Source organism: Cucurbita pepo, chromosome LG06 (assembly GCF_002806865.2).
Source record: "Cucurbita pepo subsp. pepo cultivar mu-cu-16 chromosome LG06, ASM280686v2, whole genome shotgun sequence".
In the NCBI taxonomy this organism is placed as follows: domain Eukaryota; kingdom Viridiplantae; phylum Streptophyta; class Magnoliopsida; order Cucurbitales; family Cucurbitaceae; genus Cucurbita; species Cucurbita pepo.
This window is the reverse complement of record NC_036643.1, coordinates 6,124,097-6,146,811: the sequence shown is the minus strand read 5'-3', so window position 1 is coordinate 6,146,811 and position 22,715 is coordinate 6,124,097. Positions and strand designations below refer to the sequence as shown.

At 38.1% G+C, this 22,715-nt stretch overlaps 4 protein-coding genes across 5 annotated transcripts; 1 reads left to right on the top strand and 3 right to left on the bottom strand.

Moving 5' to 3' along the window:
- Positions 1 to 509: 509 nt before the first annotated feature.
- Positions 510 to 22,506, bottom strand: LOC111797172 (extensin-1-like). Its single transcript, XM_023680105.1, has 5 exons — positions 22,453 to 22,506; positions 21,580 to 22,389; positions 17,636 to 17,959; positions 765 to 1,263; positions 510 to 684 (listed from the first exon to the last, which is right to left on the bottom strand). Exons 1-4 carry the CDS (start codon positions 22,504 to 22,506, stop codon positions 790 to 792), a joined length of 1,662 nt encoding a protein of 553 aa, XP_023535873.1. The 3' UTR covers positions 510 to 684; positions 765 to 789.
- LOC111797173 (extensin-3-like) lies at positions 6,182 to 7,035 on the top strand. Its single transcript, XM_023680106.1, has 2 exons — positions 6,182 to 6,787; positions 6,854 to 7,035. Exon 1 carries the CDS (start codon positions 6,229 to 6,231, stop codon positions 6,760 to 6,762), a length of 534 nt encoding a protein of 177 aa, XP_023535874.1. The 5' UTR covers positions 6,182 to 6,228; the 3' UTR covers positions 6,763 to 6,787; positions 6,854 to 7,035.
- Positions 9,086 to 13,440, bottom strand: LOC111797174. 2 transcript variants are annotated; one of them, XM_023680108.1, is made up of 3 exons: positions 13,334 to 13,440; positions 12,467 to 12,593; positions 9,086 to 9,591 (listed from the first exon to the last, which is right to left on the bottom strand). In XM_023680108.1, exons 2-3 carry the CDS (start codon positions 12,537 to 12,539, stop codon positions 9,371 to 9,373), a joined length of 294 nt encoding a protein of 97 aa, XP_023535876.1. In that variant the 5' UTR covers positions 12,540 to 12,593; positions 13,334 to 13,440; the 3' UTR covers positions 9,086 to 9,370. The 2 variants fall into 2 exon arrangements, with proteins under 2 accessions (XP_023535876.1, XP_023535877.1); XM_023680109.1 differs by having other exon boundaries at positions 12,467 to 12,570; positions 13,334 to 13,430.
- On the bottom strand, positions 16,115 to 17,629 carry LOC111797359 (extensin-2-like; the record flags this gene model as incomplete). Its single annotated transcript, XM_023680347.1, has 1 exon — positions 16,115 to 17,629. A coding segment is annotated over one exon (1,515 nt), but the record flags the coding sequence as incomplete, so codon positions are not given.
- Positions 22,507 to 22,715: the final 209 nt, after the last annotated feature.

Genomic DNA, 22,715 nt, shown 5'->3' with positions numbered 1-22,715 from the left:
GACTACAAAAACAAGACAAAAGCAAATAGACCCAAAAATTAAAATCGAAAACAATACAAAATAGTTGTCGTCCAAGTTATTTACAAGCGGGGAACGAGTATGTGATACAAATTATTACAAATGACAACCCACAAAAATACAATCTAATTAACGTCTTAGGTCAACACCTCTCTATAATAGTGTAGTTCTTGAGCACCTCCCCACCTCGACAGGTACTTGAAAAAGAAAAGGGAAAAGGGGTGAGTATAAAAATACTCTCTCATTGCATCCAATTCCCGGTAGGTTTCCACGGGCTTTTCTCAAGCTCTAAAAGGTTCCCTTATATGTCGTAAAAGCTATCAGGGCATGGGTCCGTTACCACATTCTCTAGGGTCAAACATCACGAATTTTCTACCCTTGTAGGCCCTAATCCTCTCTCACGGGATTAAAATTTAGTTTAAAACACACAAGTGAGCTCGTTGAATTATATGAATTAACATAATATTTAAATTAAAAAAGAAAAGAAAATATATTTGAAAGTAAATATTATATTATTATTGCGATGTGTGGTACAATAGGAAGGATTGGAAGGTTTTTTATTTAATGAAAGGCATAGATGATTGAAGCATATAGATGAGATTATATGATATGGTCGTCTCCTTTATTGAACTTAATTCAAATGCCTTTGTTTATTTATTGTTTTTCCTGCAAAACAAACATGAAGCTTAGCCTCAAATATATTCACATATGTTCGAGTAATTATATGTGTATCTTAGTGTACTCACCTTATAATCACTCCTTATCAGCCTACTAGTAGTACGGCGATGCTGGGGGAGGAGGCCACTTGTACTCGGGCGAGGGTGGTGGAGGAGACTTCTTTGGTTCTGGTCGGGGTGGCGACTTCTTTGGAGGTGGTGGAGGAGACTTCTTCGGCGGTGGTGGCGGAGGAGACTTCTTTGGCGATGGTGGAGGTGGGGACTTCTTTCGTGGTGGCGGTGGAGGGGGTGACTTCTTTCGTGGAGGTGGTGGCGGTGGAGGAGATTTCTTCGGTGCTGGTGGAGGGGGTGACTTCTTTCGTGGAGGTGGTGGCGGAGGAGACTTCTTTACCTCTGGTGGAGGGGGTGTCTTTTTTGGTGGAGGAGACTTCTTTGGCGACGGTGGTGGAGGAGATTTGTCTTCATCCTCCTTCTTAGGAGGTGGAGGAGAGTAGTAGACGCGTGGTGGAGAAGAGTATTTGACCGGTGGAGGAGGAGAGTAGTAGACAGGTGGTGGAGGAGAATAGTAGTCGTCGTAGCCTTCAGCAGATGTGGATGATAAGCTTAAAGCTGCCACGAAAATTGCGATAACAAGATGGACAATGATAGACGGAGGACCCATTTTTTGTTATACTTTGGGTTTTTTTAACTCTGATTCTGAATGGAACATTTCTCGACCTTTATATAGATTTAAGGTTCTTGATTACTCCTCAAATATTAACTAAGTCATTAATATTACTTAATCAAGACGTAGAATTTGAAAGATTAATATTTAATTAATCATTTATATTGTAACATTATTGTTAATTTAGTTCGGTTGCGATTTGTGAATGTTAAACCGTCTAATAAAGAATATACAGAACATAATACTTAATAAATTGAATTAAAAAATATTGAAAACAACTTATCTTAAAACTATAAAATATAAAATAAAAAAAACTTTGTAATTTTTTAAATACCTTTAAAATAAAAAATTACAAAAACACCTTTACCATTAAATTTGGACGGAAATAATTATTTATTATTATTTTTTAAAAAAAATACTTTTTTAACTTTCCAAAAAATTTCAAAAATACCTTTTTTAACTTAAAAAAAAAAATATATATATATATATATAGAAAATACTCTTTAATACCCTTAAATTAAAAAAAATAATAAAAAAATTAAGATGATTAATAAGGTAAATGATATGATATAACCCAAGAAAAAGTATGAAACAGACTATCTTGATGATCAAGATCAAGAGCAAAGAAAATTCGTTTCTAAACTCGTGATTCGAATCACTCCACCAGAGATTTGATCACTACCACTAGAATGATTCTGACATGCAAGTTCTAAACACAAAGAATTTACAGGGAAAATCTTAGCTATCAAGAAAACTAAAAAAATAGAAATTCTAAATTAAATTTGCTAGTAAATGAGAAATATCCATAACCTCCATATTAAAATGACTAGTTAACGGTGGAATATGGTAACCTAGTTAACTCCTATATTAAAAACAAATAAATATTTAAATTATAATTAAATAATGTAAGGAATGAAATGTGTTTATTTGTCATCCTTTGACTACTCCCATAAATTTTAGTTGAGTTCATTAAATGCAACTTAAAGTGCATCTAATGCATCTGTTCCTTGAAACTCAACTTTACACAACATATAATGGAGGTCTCCAACGTCTTCTAGAATTTCTTTTGATGAGCTCACTATAGTTTGAATATAAGTGTACAAGTTTTGTTGTAGCTTCTTGGCTCTCGTCCTTATAATTAGATCTTGAGGTATGAAAATTCCTTGGTCGTGATTCATATCAGTAGATGATTTTTTGTGTATATACAATTCTATGTATGCATGTATAGATACGTACATGTATGTATATAAAGGTTAAGGGTGTTAACGATGCATTTAAAATTTTATTTCAAGGGTATTTTTAAAATTAATTTAAAAAATTATAAGGATATTAATGAAATATTCTAAAATTCAAAAATGTGTTTCGGGTATGAATATTTTTTAAAATTTAAAGGTATTATTAAAAAAAACTTAAATAGAAACTTTAATGGAGTATTTTTAATAATGTAACTAAGAAAATAAAAAGGTAATTTAAGGTTTGAAGGGTGACGTACAAGTTTACTACTTTTGACTTTGTGTAGAGAATGGAGAGTCTCTATTGTAGCTTAAGAAGTGCACGACTATCCATATATATACACACACAAGTCTTTACTCTTCGCCGCATTAAATTTCAATCGGTTAAGACTATCTAAGGAAGTGGTTCTATTATCGGCTCAGTCGGAAGAATTGTCTTATGTATAATGACACGTGTCAGTGACCCTTTCACGTTGTTTGATATGATGTGTTATGAGGATATGTTATGTTATGATGATACGTTACATTGTGATTATATGATATGTTTATGATGACATGAGATGTACGACGATGTGATACATTATGATAATATCTCATGTTACGATGATATATATATGTATGAGATGTCATGTTGCATTATGACATGGATATGCTTGGCAATGAAATGTATGACATATTACGACATGTATGACAATGAGGAGTTTACTGATGCATAGCTCGTAAGTAATGTTATGAATGATGTAGTGTATGAAAGTTTATGCATGCATGTTACTTAGGGTAATATGTGAGAAATGTATGGGGTTGTGCTGCATGAATGGTTTAAGATAAAGAGTATAGGGACCTCACGCATACTATATATGTTCACATGCATCGGGATACTTCCCATTTTATGATGAGTATGGACGCTTGTACTACGATGATGAGATGACTATCATGTTTGACATGATGCACGACGGTTGCTGTAGACATTGTAACTTCGGGCGTCCGGCTACAACCAACTAGTCCGACCAGCAAGCCTGGGAGTGTTCGAGCCTGTCTAGTGGGCCTACGCTCACACGTGTGGGTCGTGTGTAGAGAAGTATTACACATCTAATATGCCAAAAACTGGAGGCTATCTAAGACACTATGGTTTTAATTGATAAGTCTCAATTCATGATTGCATGTGTTTGCATTTTCTGATCCTTAATAGTGAAGTCATTTATTGAGTATTTCTTAATTTACTCAAGTTGTGCTACTTTTATATTTCAAGTAAAGGCAAGACAACCTCGTACATTTGACAGCGACATTGCATCAAAGACAATGAAACCTACATAGGGTAGTTGCATTTATTTTCGTAGATTTTAGGATAGTGCACGACATTGTTATTTCAATATTTTTCTTGGTTTTATTTTAATTTATTTTGAATATTTTCTTTGTATTGTTTTAAGATATTTTCGTAAACGTTATGAAGTCGTTTTAAATGAATGTTTTCACATTAAAACGTTATGTCATACCTATGATAGCGACTCTAAGCCTGTAGAAAATGAGGATCATTACATGTGATCTCGATTCATTCATGTGTCATTCTTTTACTCGAGTGTAAAAATGCTTCAGCAGCGACTCTCGTGTATATAAGAATGAGTCGTTGAAAAAAATAATAAAATCCATCTTTTTAAAATTTAGCATTAGTGTGCAAGACATCATCTCAATGATTATATCAATTAAATTAAATTAAATTAAAATTTAATGTTATTTTCAATACTAAATAAGTTTGAAGTATGTATGATAGTCATCCTTACACAAAGTCAACAATATTTCAATTGAAATTGGTAGGGAACGGTTCGAGCATATAAGATCCAAGCCGAATTAGCCATGAAATTGACCTGGAACCGTTAGAAAATGTATTCTCTAAGTAACCTCGAACCACCAAGCGGGACACTTTTTAACCGGTTATTGGTGATCACTTTGAGGAGTGATGGCTGAAAATAGCTTCCGTGAGGAAATTACATGTTGTATGTTTCGAATAATTAACTACTAAGATCCCTCGATTTTGTTTGATTAGTTATACGATGAGTTACATATTCGACCTCAATAGGGGAGTTTCTTACTGAGTATTTTTAATATTTACATTTTTTTTTAAATGATTTTCAGGTCAAAGTAAGGTCGTGGCACAGGAATGACGAGTCGGGTAGAGGAGTAGCCATGGGACAACTTAGGAGATTTTTCCTTTTCTCCGACCCTATGTGTATGGAAAGTTGGGTTGTTACACTCAGGATGACTCTCATTAGATGTCATCTCGATTTATTCATATACTCCTATTTTACTCGATTATCACAGTAGTAGTGACTCTTCCACAGGGGTGTACATTCAACCCGACAACACAGACCAACTCAACCCAAACTATAAGGGTTGGGTTGGGTTGGATAAGCATTTCGAGTAGAGTTGAGTTCATTTTTCTGAACCTGAACTTAATCGGTTCGGTTTTGGGTTCGTGAGCAAAACCTTCGAGTTGACCCGAACCAAATATAAATACATAAAATATATTAAGAACCCTTCCATATTAATGGGTTTGCGAGAGTGGTATCCACCCCATGTATATACATGTTTCTTTCAATTATTTTGTTATTTTATTATTTTTAATTAATATTTATTTTATATAAGATTGTATCGGAATAATTATAAATTGTGGATAAATAAAACTTAAAAAAAAAATTGACAATCCAACCCGAACCCAACCCGAAAATAGAGGGTTGGGTTGGGTTGGATTATGAAAAGTTTCGGGTTGGGTTGGGTTACCAATCCAACCAACCCGAATTTTGAGTTGGATCAAAAAAATCTCCCAACCCGAGCTAACCCGGACCATGTACACCCCTACTCTTCCCTAAGAACGAGTAATGTTTTTAAAACTTAGCTATTGTGTGCAAGGCACCATCGCAATAAATTAAATTGAAATTGAATGTGTTGAAGAATTGTTGTTAATGCAAAATAAATTTGAAAAGTAAAGAGTTATGTGTGTATATATGGATAGTCGTGCACTTCATAAGCTACAATCAAAGTCAAAAGTATTACCCATTGCGTATCACCGTTCTTCAATTTTTAATATTGTCTCGATGCCCCATTACCAACATTAATTAATTTAACGGTATTCAAACTTCATTATTATTTTTGTTTCAAAAATATCCTTGAACTTTCAACCGTGTTTACGTAATCGAACGAACACTACTTGAAAATGAAAAATGGCTGTTCTGCTTAGAAATGAAATGTTCTTAGAAATTCTCGCTCCCATTGGACCATTTGTATCTATATGCATTAGGATCCCGATTCATGGATCTCTCGATTCGAGAAATTAAAATAAGAGAGTCGAACCATTTCTTCGGACCCTTTTTCAAATTTGATAAATGTTAGTTGATCGTATATTTTATTATAGTTCTATGATTCAGAGTATTATTTCCTATTTGATCCCTGTGAGCTTTTAAAGACTTTGAGATGTTTTATTATTTCCTTGATTGATGGAGTAATATTAATGTTTTGAATTAAATTACCATTATAAATGACGTAGTTAGTATGGGAGGAGTAATCAAGAACCTTAAATCTATATAAAGGTCGAGAAATGTTCAATTCAGAATCAGAGTTAAGAAAACCCAAAGTATAACAAAAAATGGGTCCTCCGTCTATCATTGTCCATCTTGTTATCGCAGTTTTCGTGGCAGCTTTAAGCTTATCAACCACATCTGCTGAAGGCTACGACGACTACTATTCTCCTCCACCACCTGTCTACTACTCTCCTCCTCCACCGGTCAAATACTCTTCTCCACCACGTGTCTACTACTCTCCTCCACCTCCTAAGAAGGACGATGAGGACAAATCTCCTCCACCACCGTCGCCAAAGAAGTCTCCTCCCCCAAAAAAGACACCCCCTCCGCCAGAGGTAAAGAAGTCTCCTCCGCCACCACCTCCACGAAAGAAGTCACCCCCTCCACCAGCACCAAAGAAATCTCCTCCTCCACCACCACCACGAAAGAAGTCCCCGCCTCCACCATCGCCAAAGAAGTCTCCTCCACCGCCACCGCCGAAGAAGTCTCCTCCACCACCTCCAAAGAAGTCGCCACCCCGATCAGAACCAAAGAAGTCTCCTCCACCACCCTCGCCCGAGTACAAGTGGCCTCCTCCCCCACCATCGCCGTACTACTAGTAGGGCGATAAGGAGTGATTATAAGGTGAGTATATTAAGATACACATATAATTGAATATATTGGAGGCTAAGCTTCATGTTTGTTTTGCAGGAAAAACAATAAATAAACAAAGGCATTTGAATTAAGTTCAATAAAGGAGACGACCATATCATATAATCTCATCTATATGCTTCAATCATCTATGCCTTTCATTAAATAAAAACCTTCCAATCCTTCCTATTGTACCACACATCAAAATAATGATCTAATATTTACTTCCAAATATATTTTCTTTTCTTTTTTAATTTAAATATTATGTTAATTCATATATTAATAGGATTAAATATTTAGTTTATTGATAATTCAACGAACGTTCACAAAGAGAATCATACAGTACTCAAACTGAGAGATGGTTGTGTTTTTAAGTATACCAAAATAAATAACGGAAACGAAGAGAACAAGTTGGAAAGACAAGTTTACTTTGATTGAAGAACCGGAATAAGTTGGTAATTGTCACCATAATTATCACTCGGTTCTTGTTTCTTTTGACGTCTGCCTCTAGGCCTCTTTGGTTGTGATGGTAAGTCCGATGACCTATTTTTCTTACACCTTGGTGGCATTCCTCTAGGCCTCCTTGGTCGAGATGATAAGTTTGACAAACCACACCGATTTGTAGGTTGCTCTTTGCTGATCGATGTAGCCTTTGATTTCTTCTTAGCTATGTTCTTTGATTCCTTCTTCTCTCGGCTTACTAGTTTCTTCTTCCCTTCCTTACCTCTAATGTCATTGGACACTTTTGGAAGATGTTGATGGTTTTTCATTAGTATCCAATTTTACCTTCATCAAAAGGACTCTGTTTCTATTAAATATCTTGAGGAACGAACCTACTAATTGTCATTTGACCAAGACTAATAATATTGTATTTCAAACTTAGGATGTAATATACCTTGGTTAGTAGACATTAATTTCCATTCTGGCTCACAATCCACCCCCTTTTCGAGGCCCAGCATTCTTGCTAGCACACCAACCGATGTCCACCCCCTTCGAAACTCAACATTCTCACTAGCACACCGTCCAATGTTTAGCTCTGATATCTTTTGTAAGAGTCAAAGTCCACCGTCCAATGTCTGGCTCTAATATCATTTGTAAAAGTCAAAGTCTACCGCTAACAAATATTGTCCTCTTTAGGTTTTTCCTTTTTGTAAGAGTCAAAGTCCACCGTCCAATGTCTGGCTCTAATATCATTTGTAAAAGTCCTACCGCTAACAAATATTGTCCTTTTCCTTTTTGTAAGAGTCAAAGTCCACCTTTTTAGGTTTTTCCTTTTTGTAAGAGTCAAAGTCCACCGTCTAATGGTTTTTCCTTTTTGTAAGAGTCAAAGTCCACCGTCTAATGTCTGCCTTTTTGTAAGAGTCAAAGTCCACCGTCTAATGTCTGGCTCTAATATCATTTGTAAAAGTCAAAGGCTACCGCTAACAAATATTGTCCTCTTTAGGTTTTTCCTTTCGGGACCCAACATTCTCGCTAGCACACCACCCGATGTCCACCCCCCATCGAGTCTCAACATCTTCACTGGCACACTGTTCAATGTCTGGCTTTGATATNACAAATATTGTCCTCTTTAGGTTTTTCCTTTCGGGACTCAACATTCTCGCTAGCACACCACCCGATGTCCACCCCCCTTCGAGTCTCAACATCTTCACTGGCACACTGTTCAATGTCTGGCTTTGATATCATTTGTAAGAGCCCAAGTCCACCGTTAACGGATATTGTCCTCTTTGGACTTTTCCTTCCAGTTCTCTTTGGACGTACACTCGTTCCTCTCTCCAATAAATATGAAATCTCACCATATGCCTCATTTTTCCATCATTAAGTAGTGTTCATTTTCAAACTTAAAACTCTCAAAATCCACCCAATCTACATTTGTCTTGTTTTTCTTATCCAATGAACCATTGACACATGAACAACCGTCACTTCGTTAAAGAAAGGAAGATATCCATTCCAAGTCTTCGCCATGAATGTGTTGGGTCTCAACCATCCAAGTACCAAATATATATATATATATATATATATATATATATATATATATATGTGCTGGGGCTCAACCATCCAAGTACATATATATATGTATATATATATATATGTATGTATATATATATATGATTACCTTGAATTCTCTCCCCCTTCATTATATTTTCACTTGCTCCATCGACCACTTTGCCAGCCTGAAATCACAAATATAACAGCCATGCCATATGGCACCCTGGGCTGCAAAGAACAATGCATTATCATCTCTCATGATGTTACACGGCAAGGCCATTTATTAGCAGGAAGCTCAAAAGGTCCAAGACCATGTCTCCTTATCAAATTCATTGGATGTAGAAATTGGTTGCGAACAAACTAAGAACAAATGCAGGGAGAGAAATCTAAATGATCAAAGAGATCTTTGGAACAAACATAATTTAACAAAAATATCCAATAATGGGATGTTGATGAAAAGACTTATTGGCAAAAACAGAATCCAGATTCTGAGTTTCTGTGCATTTGAAAGGAGGGTTTATACAGAATTAAGAAAACGAACGAGAGGATGCGGGCTGCAACACGAATCCACGCACGTTCTTTCAGTCATCATCCAGAGGCCGTCTTCTTTTGCTGAAAGACGACTGCAAAGATTGGAACGCCCACACCAATGCTGAATGCAGTGAGTACTCCAAGCGTCATGGTCAGCTTCTGATGTTTCATCCTGTCCAAGTTGTACATATGCTTGGCGTGCAAATAATATGGTTCATCATGTCCATGAGCATGTCCTCCCATTTTCTTCACACCAGTTGAGTGAATCCCTCGATTAGCTGCAGCATGAGATCACATTGAACCATCATTTTTTGGATTTCGAAACCTCGATTCATACATGACCATTATCAATTCGGAGAAATAGATAGATTGTTATCAATGAAACACAAAAATATCGTGCAAATGGATAATTTTCATACCAGAAAACTTAAAAGACAAGAAGATGCTTATACATTTATATACTAAAAAGTACATGAGCGATGTCTTTTGATGCTAAGATTTTTTAATTGTGTCCTTTGTTACTATATATATTATCCATCATAATTGTTCCATACATGCCTAACAAGGGTTGAAATCACATCAACTTTATACCACTAGTATATGATACAAATCTATGTGGTGACGAATGTCAAGGACACTTCACCTAATCCGTAGCGACAATGCTTCGAAGACTATTAACACGAGGCCTCTCTGTACTAATCCAGAATTTCAAAGAGGCAAAATTTTGTTGGGACAGAACCCAGAACTAAAATCTTCAACAAATTTGCAGTATTTATTTATGACAAGGAATTTTGAAACATGTGACAGCATGATTTTCCACTGGAAGTAAGCTTCGCAATAGACATTACTACACGTGAATGAACTTTTTGGATGAAACATTAGTGAGCAATAGGCAATCCAGCATCCATTGCTAAAACCAGAATTGCAAGTAAATAAAAATATTTAAATGTTCTTAATGAAAAACCGATCTTTCATTGAGAGAAAATATGAAAGACGGGTCTAAAGAAAGAACCCACAACACCTACAAAAACCGTATCCGACCTAAGTATATAGAACTTAATGGATAAATCAAGAAAAATTTAGTCACATACACTCACAGACAACAGACAATCTAAATAAATAGAACATAATGGACAATTTAAGAAAAACTTGGGCACATACACTCACGGAAAAACATTGAACCTAATGCAGGACCATACCTCACTCAAAAGCCTCTCAAACCCTCTAAAAATTCTTTAGTTCCTTTCTCCCTAAAGCCCATAAATAATAGTGCACACCCAGCATGTCACAAAAAGCTTTCTTACTCGCAAGAAGGAGAGTGAAGAAGAAACTCCTCGATCATATCTCTGCAACCTTTGTGTCTAGTTAAACTCAAACCAAACCCATCTAACAACAGGCTCTAAACTGCAAACACATCATTACACAACCAAAGAATATGACTCAGATCCTCCTCCGCCACCCTTTTGCAGATGAAGCAACACCAAAGCCCCACCAAGTTGGGTTCCCTCCTCAAAACCCTACCTAAGGTATTGATTCTACCATGGAGAACCTTCTAGATAAAAAAAAAAAAAAAAAAANATCTTCAAAATTTTCACCTTCCACAACCAGTCAGTCACTCAAAGGAGAAGGGTTCATATGACAAAGAAACAAGGATTTACACAAGAACTCTTCAACAGAGCAAGGACTCCAAATACAAACATACCTTCCCACAAAGTTACAACGGAAGTCCCCAGTCATTGATAGGAAATTGATGACATCTAGCATTTCCCAGTCAGATAAAGCACGACCAAAACCCAGCGAAAGAGAAGACAAAGGCTAAGACAACACTACCACAACAAAACGATCCCTCATCGAGATAACTAGTATAAGTTACAGACTACAAAGCGAAGGGATTTATCCCCCATCACTTATCCTCCCCAAAAAAAAGGGCCCTCCTTATCCCCATCTGAGTTACAAAAATAAAGAGAGAAAAAGGATTCTACTCTACAATACCCTCCAAGGACCAACGATGCAATCCAAAGTAATGACTCTATTGCTATGGTGCAAAAAAATTGATATTCATAGAAATTTAGTCCTTCAACAGCCAGAAAAAGAAAGAAACCTATAAGGAGAGAGATCCACCCAACTACGGAAAATGAACCACAAGCAAGCCCTTCCAAAGAATTGCAGAACCAAAGACAGAGAATCATTTCGCCCCATACTAACAAAAAAACCATACCAAAGACACAAGAGCCACATATCTTATGTTCCACTATCAAACAAAGGACAATAAAACCAAGAGTAAGAGTGGAGAAGTTTCCAAAAGAAGGTAACACTGAAATCATCAAATGAGTCCTCATTGAGTATAGTTGGAGCAAAGGGGGGTCTATACCTCAACGACTTATCCTCCATGTATACTTAAGTATCAGACCCATCGTTGAAAAAAGAGAAACCCTCAAATGTAGCTTTCCATAGATTTCTAGAGGACCCTTTCAAACCCTAGCTAGAGGACCATTGGAAGGTGGACCATGCTTACTAACAATAACCTTATACCACAAGATGTCAATCTCCCGAGGAAACGCTATGTAGTCAACAAGACTTCATCTCAAGCCCTCTAGTTATCAATGCCTAAGCCCCTTAAAATCCAACAACTTGGACACCACCTTCTACTGGACTAAATTGACACCTTTACCCTCATTGGTCATTCTTCCTATACAAAATGACTCATAAACTTCTCTAATCTTTTGTTGATTGAGACAAGGGCCCTAAACAAAGAGAGGAAGTAAGGCGAGATCCACTCAAAACTAGACAAAAGTTAGACTGCCTCCTATAGAAGAAAAACTCATGTTCCACTAGAAGAGACACATTTACATCGTTTCCAAAACAACAAAGTTCTAAGATTGTGTCCTACGCATAAATTTTACTTTCTGATAATCCTTGGTTGTCTTTTTCAGCTGATTCTTTTTTGTTACTGTCGTTCTTTTACAACTCCATCAGTTTACTTGTATTTTGATTCATGATTTGATTGTTTCATTATTTAAAGCTGTCTTAGAAAAACCTAGTACTACACTGCTATGAATTTGTAAAAAATTGTAGCAAGTTAAAATCATGTGCAAAAATTGTAAAACGTAAGGTTTAGTAAAATCTAGATTGCTAGCTAGCAAGTAACAAAACCTGATTTCACCAACAATGATTCTGAAGACTTCAGCAGCTTTGCGCATGATTTCACTCCATTGACCATGGCCATTTTCTCTGCTAGCAGTTAGTTCTCCCTTTTGCTGATTTAATCAACCAAAAGTTCCTTTACAAATAAGATAATTTTAATAAGTTCATAGAATACAAATGATTACTAAAGGCTACTCGTGTGTGTCGGGAGTGGAGGAGTTCATTGCCACAGGGAAACCAAAAAACGAATTGATCTGAAACACTATTCATGATTAAAAACAAGTTTGACCCAAAAAAAAAAAAAAAAAAACAATNATTTGGGATGTGTGCTGAAGCACCACTGTTTTTGAAGGATTATGACATGATACTCAGCCAAACCTATAAAAGCCTAATGAATAATCGGAAGCTCTAAAGAGCCATAAGAAAATTAGAAAAATGAAAACAAACAATTAAATACAAACGGATACAAATCCCAGACCTCTTCGAATAACACTAGATGGGATGTATAACAAAAAGGAAATCATAAAATCTTCATCCTTGTCATCTGCTTCGTATAAATACATAAATCTTTAAAGCAACTATCACATTCTTCATTTCAGATCATTAAAAGATGCAATTAACAAAACATCCACAAAATCCAGAAGAAAATTCACAGATCTGAACAACAGGAAAGGAAACTACAAAAGTCCATCAGAAACAGATCCTGAACATTAGTTTTCCTTCAACATGAAATCGATCACGACAATTGCAAAAAATGAGAAAGAAAGGGGATAAAAAAAAACCAAAACATAAGTTAAAAATCAAAGGCCGATCAAGAAACGAGAAACAATCATGAAATCAGATAAACAAAAAAAACAGAGCAAATTGTTGGCTTACAGTAATGGGTGGTCGGAAAACTGATCCCTCTTGTTCTCACGGTGACGAAGATCGAATGGATTTTGATGCGAAGAAGGGAAGCGTTTTATACACACGTCACCAATTAGGGCAACTTTACCAACAAAAAATAAAATAAAAAAATACCAATTTAAAAATAATTATTTTTAGCTCAAATAATTAATATAACAAATTTATTTATTTATGTTAATATTTTCAATTTCACACCTAATTTAATTTCCTAAAAAAAAAAAATCTTGATGTAATAAAAATTTAAATTAGCCCTACAAAATTAACCTTTGTTAATAAAATCATTAGCTTTTGTTTTATTATATTACGAAGTTGGCACGTGAGAATAATGCTCGAAGAAATTGACTTTGTTGATTTTGTCATGAGTTTAACAGCGAAACGTAACAGATCAAAGTGGATAAGGTCTGCTAATGATATCAGAACCTTAGGTTTTTAGATTCTGTAGACGGGGCGGTACAGTGTGCTAGTGAGATCAACCGACTCATCGTAAGTATGGAATATATATATATATATATATGAAAAATAGTCTTTCAAATACCACATAGATAGTATGGAAATCGGCGTCGGATCCGGGTCTAGGTCGACCCGAACCAAATACCCGAACCGATTTGTCGGCCGAAAACGACGAACGGAGGAGAGAGAAACATCATCGAGAAATCGTGCAAGGAATCAGACGAAGAAAAAAGGATCCATCGGATCCGGGTCGACCTGAACCGAATACGCGACCCATGTCCAGTGGCCCAATACCCATCGTCGGCCCAACATCAACCCAATCCAGCTGCAGCGGCCCTCGTCGGAAACCCGAACCATGACCTGCGCCCGTCTTGCAACCCGAGTTCTCTCGGCCCAAACCCAATCTAGCCCAGTAGCCCAAGGCTCAAACTTACGTACAGCTGACGACCCGCGAACCAACTCGAACCGGTCTTCGACCCGAAGCGCCGCGCGGCATGGCTCACCTAATGCCGCCACATGGCTTAGGCTTGGTGGCACAGCGGCGGCTCTGGCCGCTCCTCGGCTGTTTTTGGCTTGGCTTGCCATTTTTAGCCCAATTTCCATTGTTCTGACCCTCCTGGATCTGTTTTCGATCCCAGTTAAGGTAATTGAGATCGTTTTAGAGTCGTATTTTACATTGCTAGTTGGACTGTTAATTAAAATGTAAAATACTAACAAAAGGTGACAAACGGTGCGATAGGAAGTGAACCCCGGCAACCTTTGAAGCAGCTCTCGAGGAACGGGAACTTATGTTAATTAAATTAGGGAGTATTTCGGCTAAGGCCAACCAAGTAGTGACTTTACTATAAGATAGGCTAAAAAATTGTATGAGTTATGATGATGTATGAGCTATATCGTATGGTGTCGTATATTAGTATATGATGATGTGCGAGTTATGATGATGTATGAGTTATGATGGTTGATGATGTGCTTAGTATATATATTTCGATGAATGACGTACTTGATATGCTTGATGCACTTTACGATAATATGATGAGTATGATGATTGCAGGACGTTTACCTTAATATAATGATGTTTTTCATATTGAGCATGATATATGATGATGAGTGTCATATTGCATCATGTCGTTAGATCGACATAGGACACAACCCTAAGAGCATGAAAATGATATCAATATAAATATCCTCGAGTATGTGTTACTTAATGTAACAAAGAGATGAGACTAAGGGTTGTATCAGAAGAGATGATAAGATGGACGTTAGAGGGACCTCATGCATATTGGTTCATAAGCTTAAGGATACTTCCTCTAGAGATGATGAGTGCGAACGCACATAATATGATGATGAGTGCAAATGCGCACAATATGACGAGCAGAGTGTTCATGAGGTGCATGACACTATGGGGTTCTGTTGACCTCCGGACGTTGCTATAGATTAGCTTGACCAGAGGGTCCAGAGCGTGGGCGAGCGCCCTGGAGATTCAAACTCACACGTGTGGGTCATGTGTAGGGCAATACTACACATCCACTTTGTCCAAGACTTGAGGCCACCCTAGATGAGCTAGAGATAGGTTCCTAAATCATGATTGTATATGTTTGCATTTGCATGACCCCTACAGTGGGGCCACTTACTGAGTATTCGTCGAAATACTCCGGTCGTGTGCCACATCCTTTTTCATGTCAAGACAAGGCGCACTTGTACGAAGGATGACAGCATCACGAGTAGAGACTATGACACGTGCATAGGGTAGACTCATATTTAAATTCTTAGTCTTAGGTTAGAATAGGTTCTTTTGCATTCATCGTTTTAAATTATTTTATATTTGTTTTTATTTTTTCTCAATTTCAGTATTTAGTATTTAAACACATCAGAACATGACTGTGTTTTCGAGAGAAGAAGTTGTTTTAAGCGTTTTCGGAGTTTATGTTATAAATGATGTTCATTTTAAGAGCTATATTTCCGCATTAGAGATGAGTATGAGACATTAGTAGCTTTGATTTACAATTACGAGTATGAGATGTTAGTTATTGTAAATTAACTCATGCAAGTAGGTTTACTCTTTTTAGTATATTATCCACATAATTACAATAATATATATTTGAGTCGAACTTTTTAATGAAGGAACATAAAAGCCTTAATTTTATTGATCAATAGTATTGGAAAAACAAGATGTGTAGAAACAATTAAAAGTATCATAGATGCAATCAACAAACAAATTAAAAGGCCTTCTTCTTTGTATAACATCGATCATGATCTTCATTTGGCTATCCCCTTACTTAGGATTAGAGTACGTATGTTAACCTAAAAGTACAAAGGTGGCGGAGGTGAATTGTAAATGTACTTTGTTGGTGGTGAAGAGTAGTAGACGGGTGGTGGAAGATATTTGTAGACGGGTGGTGGAAGATATTTATAGACGGGAGATGGAGGAGACGAGTAAACGGGTGGTGGAAGATATTTGTAGACAGGAGGTGGAGGAGACGAGTAAACGGGTGGTGGAAGATATTTGTAGACGGGTGGTGGAGGAGAGTAGTACACAGGAGGTGGAGGAGACGAGTAGACTGGCGGAGGAGGAGATTTATAGACAGGTGGAGGAGGAGAGTAGTACACGGGAGGTGGAGGAGACGAGTAGACTGGTGGAGGGGGAGATTTATAGACAGGTGGTGGAGGAGAGTAATAGACAGGAGGTGGAGGAGACGAGTACACTGGAGGAGGTGGAGATTTGTAGACAGGTGGTGGAGGAGAGTAGTACACGGGAGGTGGAGGAGACGAGTAGACTGGTGGAGGGGGAGATTTGTAGACAGGTGGTGGAGGAGAGTAATACACCGGAGGTGGAGGAGATGGGTAGACCGGCGGTGGTGGAGATTTATAGACAGGTGGTGGAGGAGAGTAGTACACAGGAGGTGGAGGAGACGAGTAGACTGGCGGTGGTGGAGATTTATAGACAGGTGGTGGAGGAGAGTAGTACACAGGAGGTGGAGGAGACGAGTAGACTGGTGGAGGGGGAGATTTATAGACAGGTGGTGGAGGAGAGTAATACACCGGAGGTGGAGGAGATGGGTAGACCGGCGGTGGTGGAGATTTATAGACAGGTGGTGGAGGAGAGTAGTACACAGGAGGTGGAGGAGACGAGTAGACTGGTGGAGGGGGAGATTTATAGACAGGTGGTGGAGGAGAGTAATACACCGGAGGTGGAGGAGATGGGTAGACCGGCGGTGGTGGAGATTTATAGACAGGTGGTGGAGGAGAGTAGTACACAGGAGGTGGAGGAGACGGGTAGACAGGTGGAGGAGAGTAGTACACAGGAGGTGGAGGAGACGAGTAGACTGGTGGAGGAGGAGATTTATAGACAGGTGGTGGAGGAGAGTAGTACACGGGAGGTGGAGGAGACGAATAGACTGGCGGAGGAGGAGATTTATAGACAGGTGGTGGAGGAGAGTAGTACACGGGAGGTGGAGGAGATGGGTAGATAGGTGGAGGAGCGTAGTACACAGGAGGTGGAGGAGACGGGTATACCGGTGGTGGTGGAGATTTATAGACAGGTGGAGGAGGAGAATAATACACCGGAGGTGGAGGAGACGAGTAAACTGGTGGTGGTGGAGATTTGTAAACAGGTGGAGGAGGAGAGTAGTACACGGGAGGTGGAGGAGACGGGTAAACTGGTGGTGGTGGAGATTTGTAGACAGGTGGAGGAGGAGAGTAGTACACAGGCGGTGGAGGAGACGAGTAGGCTGGTGGAGGGGGTGATTTATAGACAGGTGGAGGAGGAGAGTAGTACACGGGAGGCGGAGGAGACGAGTATACTGGCGGAGGAGGAGATTTATAAACAGGTGGTGGAGGAGAGTAGTACACAGGAGGTGGAGGAGACGAGTAGACCGGTGGAGGGGGTGATTTATAGACAGGCGGTGGAGGAGACGGGTAGACTGCTGGAGGAGGAGAGTAGTACACGGGAGGCGGAGGAGACGAATAGACGGGCGGAGGAGGAAATTTATAGACGGGAGGAGGAGGAGAAGAGTAATAGTAAAAAGGTGGAGGTAATTTATAATATGGTGGTTGAGGTGCATAGTAAACCGGCGGCAGCGGCGACTTATACATAAAAGGTGGCGGCGGAGAGTAATAGTAGCGGTAGTCTACCGCAATCGACGGCGACAAGCTTAGAGCAACAATCAAGAACGCAACAAGAAGGGAAGCCATTGAAGAACCCATATCTTGTAATTAGGGTTTGGGTTATACTTTTAACACTAACCCTCCTCCTTTATATAGCCACCATTTTCTTACCCCTTCAACCAAAACCAAGTCATTGTAAATTGTAAATAATTAAAAACATACATATCATTATTACATAACCAAGCGCGTAATCAATAAAATATTATCCACACGACAATAAACAAAAACAAATTTGTATTTATGGAATTATTAAAAAATGAGTTGAAATTGACCAAGTAGAAGAATGATCAAGCATTTATAAGTGAGGAATACATCTTTTGGAGAAGCCCAAAACAAAGTCACGAGAGTTTATATCATATCATTGTGGAGGGTCGTGATTCCTAACATGGTATCAGGGTCATACCCTAAACTTAGCCATGACAATAGAATCTTCAAATATCGAACAAAGAACTGTGAGCCTCGAAGGTGTAGTTGAGAGGAGGATTGTTGGGAGTGAGTCCCATATTGGCTAATTTAGCCCGGTTGGGGAAGTCCAAAGCAAAGCCAGGAGAGATTATACTCAAAGTGGACAATATCATACCATTGTGGAGATCAGTAATTCATCTAAACCCACGAAAACGGCTTATTTTTCCATGTTTCTAAGTTATTTATTTAACTATTTCGGGTATTATTCTATAAAATATTGTAGGATTTATGACTTTGTGCAATGGTAGCCATAATACACCAAGTCTATGATGTTGAGACTCATTAATTTATGAATGTTAAAAACAAATATTCAAACTAGCATGGTTTTTATAAATTTGTTCATATTGACTTAGCCATTAAAGAGTATAGTATAAAGAGTGGATTTGGTAATTTTGAGTTTAATAAAATATTAGGTTAATGTGTAGAATAAGGAATTAAAGAGAAAAAATCGTACTTCGATGCATACACAAATATTTAACCAACGAATAAACGTAAGCTTATACGACTCGAGAATCTGATCAATCTAAATTGTATAATTAAAAGCATAGGAGTTAGGTCGGGTTAGATTTTTTTCGGTTTGGGTTGGGTTGAAGTTTTTAAGAACCGAAAATATAGATAGGTTCGTGGGTGAAAATTATTTTGGTCGGGTCAATTTGACCAACCTGAAAAATAAGGTTACAATCCGACTCATCCTTACTCTACTTTTAAAAATATTAAGAATATTTAACATTTATAACTGATGTTAGTGATGCGATGTGACTTGTAAATGTTTGATATTTGAAATTTATAACTTACGATAATATAAGCTTAAAGATGACAATCGAATATAAAATAGGGATAATGAATCGGATCTAACAGCTCCCTATATGCTCTTGCCATCGACGATTCATCTACAATTACAATCCATTTAAAAAATAAAGAATAATAAGAATGAGTATAAAAATACTCAGCAAGTAACTTACTTGTAGGCTCTCGTTGAATATCACTCATATTCAATGTTCTCGAGGCTACGTGTTTTACCTAGGCCCTAGTGTTGGTCAATTCTATGACCTAGCCGTTTAGTCCTATCAGGTTTATATATTCGTTGAACCTCAACACTCCTATTTCAAATGTATAAATTAGACATCGAGATTTCTCAAAATTCTTGGTTCGACTTCCGAAACTTTTTTACTTCTCGAGGGCAATGTGTACTTATACCTAACTAACCCTTCTTACAGGGTGTACTCTCAACATGGGGTACGGTCTCGAGAGGAGACCATGAGGTNCTCTCGAGACCGTACCCCATGTTGAGCCTTCTTGGTTCTATCAGGTTTATACATTCGTTGAACCTCAACACTCCTATTTCAAATGTATAAATTAGCCATCGAGATTTCTCGAAATTCTTGGTTCGACTTCCGAAACTTTTTTACTTCTCGAGGGCAATGTGTACTTATACCTAACTAACCCTTCTTGCAGGGTGTACTCTCAACATGGGGTACGGTCTCGAGAGGAGACCATGAGGTCTCACAAGTTAAGTCAATATTCTACGGTGTTCTAATTTTGATTTTAATAGTAGGATTCCTTACTAGATATTTATATTCTCGAACTTTTCTTATAAAAATTTTCAGATATCGTTAACAATGTAAAATGCAAGAGACGAGAATGCTACGAGTATATGCTTATATGCATCTACATGAATTTTTTTCATTTATTATTATTAGTTTTCAAGTTTTCTTTTAAATCCAATAGTTAGATGTAGCGATCCAACCTGTCCCGAACGGGAAGGGGATTCCCAACGGGAAATAGGGGACTCCGTTAGATAAATGAGGTTGGTGACAGGATTATATTTCTCGTCTCCGCCCTATCCCCACCCCGCTTAATCACACACATATATACATACGTGTCCGACAACAACACCAGAGAATGCTAGCCCGACCAGAACGAAGCCTAGGAGGTGTGCGTGGGTCCATATTCACTCGTATAGGTTGTGTGTAGAATAGTAAAATACACATCCAATGACCCGGTTAGGATAGTCACCTAAGGGAATACAACTTCAAGTTGATAAGTCTTGATCATTTTGTATGTCTTTGCATTTTCTAACCCCAATAGCGTGGTCACTTACTGAGTATTTCTTAAAATACTTCAAGCCATGTGCTACTTCTACATTTTAGATAAAGGCAAGGCACCCCTACACGTTTGACGGCTACATCACAAATTTAAAGACCATGACCGGTAGTTGTATTTAGTTATATTTAATTTCATAGACTTTAGATTAGTAGAGGGCATTGCTGTTTGATTTCTACTTGCCTCTATTTTAATTTTTGGGTTGTATTGTTTTAAGACCTTTTTTCTTAAACATGTAAGTCCATAACATTGTTTTATGAAAACGTTTCAAATTAATATTTTCGTACAAGATGTTATATCATACATATGGTAGCGACTTTAGGTCAGTAGAAAACTACGGTCATTTCGCTAACAATAAATGCAGTTATATTCTTCTTTTAACGTGGCATGAATTGCAACATCCTGTGATAATTTAAACAACATTTTCTTCACATTTTCGGTAACTCTAACCCTTCTTACAAGGTTTACTCTCAACATGGGGTTAAGTCCCGGGAGGAGATATTCATGCACGAAGAAGTTGGGAGAGGTTGTGTAGGACGAGGAAGGTTTAATTACGTGATGAAAAAGGCTCCGATCTCCCAAGTTAAGCCAATATGATACGTATTATGTGTGTCTATATGTTTCGATCCCGTTGATAGAATTATTTACTTAAAATGATATTGACATGCATGTGGTGACGAGTTTAGACATGAATATTATGAAATAATTGAAAGTTAAACAATAAAACAATATGCCATGGTAGCAACGGCGTTACAAGCACATAAAATCAATCAAAATCATTTCAAATCATAAGGGATTATTTGGAAATCAGCAAAGAAATTAAAGTCTTCATTGTAGAGGAATGATCAAATCTTCATTAGGGCTGTCCTCTTTATTGAATTGAAAATTGAATATTTCATTGATTTTTTTCCTGCAAAATTAGGATACCAATCATGTTAAGGTAAATTGTATATTAAAAAACATGCAGACAGTTATGTAAACTGTAATGAAGCTCGCGTTTACCTAGTATGTAGTAGATTGTATATGTTGACCTAATAGTATGTAGGTGGCGGAGGAGAATGGTAGACGGGTGGCGGAGGAGAGTGATAGACCGGTGGTAGAGGAGAATAGTAGACTGGTGGCGGAAGAGACTTGTACACAGGAGGTGGAGGAGAGTGATAGATGGGTGGCGGAGGAGAATAGTAGACTGGTGGTGGAGGAGACTTGTACACTGGCGGTGGAGGAGAGTAATAGACCGGTGGTGGAGGAGACTTGTACACAGGTGGTGGAGGAGAATGGTAGACTGGTGGCGGAGGAGAATGGTAGACTGGTGGCGGAGGAGACTTGTACACTGGAGGTGGAGGAGAGTGATAGACTGGTGGTGGAGGAGAATGGTAGACCGGTGGCGGAGGAGACTTGTACACGGGAGGTGGAGGAGAGTGATAGACCGGTGGCAGAGGAGAATAGTAGACTGGTGGTGGAGGAGACTTGTACACGGGAGGTGGAGGAGAGTGATAAACCGGTGGCGGAGGAGTTTTGTAGGTAGGAGGTGGAGGAGAGGAATAGACTGGTGGTGGAGGAGAATAGTAGACTGGTGGTGGAGGAGAATAGTACACTGGAGGTGGAGGAGAAGGGTAAACTGGCGGTGGAGGAGATTTGTAGACCGGTGGTGGTGGAGAGGGGTAGATAGGTGGAGGAGGAGATTTGTAGACGGGAGGTGGAGGAGAATGGTACACCGGGGGAGGAGGAGAGTAATACACAGGTGGTGGAGGAGATTTGTAGATAGGAGGTGGAGGAGAATGATACACCGGTGGAGGAGGAGAGTAATACACAGGTGATGGAGGATAGCGATAAATTGGCCGCCACTTATATGTCGGAGGTGGTAGCCAAGGATCGTAACGATACCCTCTAGCAATTGACGATGGCACGCTTAGAGCAACAACTAAGATAGCAATAACCAGGGACGCCACGGAAGACGCCATATCTTAGAACAGTATTTTTTTTGGGATATACTTTGAAATGCAAATTTTGCCCCTTTATATAGTTCCAATTTTCATACCTCCTAAGCGCAAACCAAGTCCTTTTTAATTATTAATTAATTAAAAATATCCATTATTAATCACCAAACGTGGAATTAGTAAAATATTATCAATTAATTATAATAAGATATATTTTGTTAATAATATTTTAA

Coding starts and splice junctions, on each gene's coding strand:
- LOC111797172 (XM_023680105.1), bottom strand. CDS start 22,506: ATGGCGTCTTCCGTGGCGTCCCTGGTTATTGCTATCTTAGTTGTTGCT. Junction 22,390..22,452: donor TCTTAGTTGTTGCTCTAAGC/GTGCCATCGTCA, acceptor CCGACATATAAG/TGGCGGCCAATTTATCGCTA. Junction 17,960..21,579: donor CTCCGCCACCTACATACTAT/TAGGTCAACATA, acceptor GCTCTAAGCTTG/TCGCCGTCGATTGCGGTAGA.
- LOC111797173 (XM_023680106.1), top strand. CDS start 6,229: ATGGGTCCTCCGTCTATCATTGTCCATCTTGTTATCGCAGTTTTCGTG.
- LOC111797174 (XM_023680108.1), bottom strand. CDS start 12,539: ATGGCCATGGTCAATGGAGTGAAATCATGCGCAAAGCTGCTGAAGTCT. Junction 9,592..12,466: donor ATCATTGTTGGTGAAATCAG/GTTTTGTTACTT, acceptor CTCATGCTGCAG/CTAATCGAGGGATTCACTCA.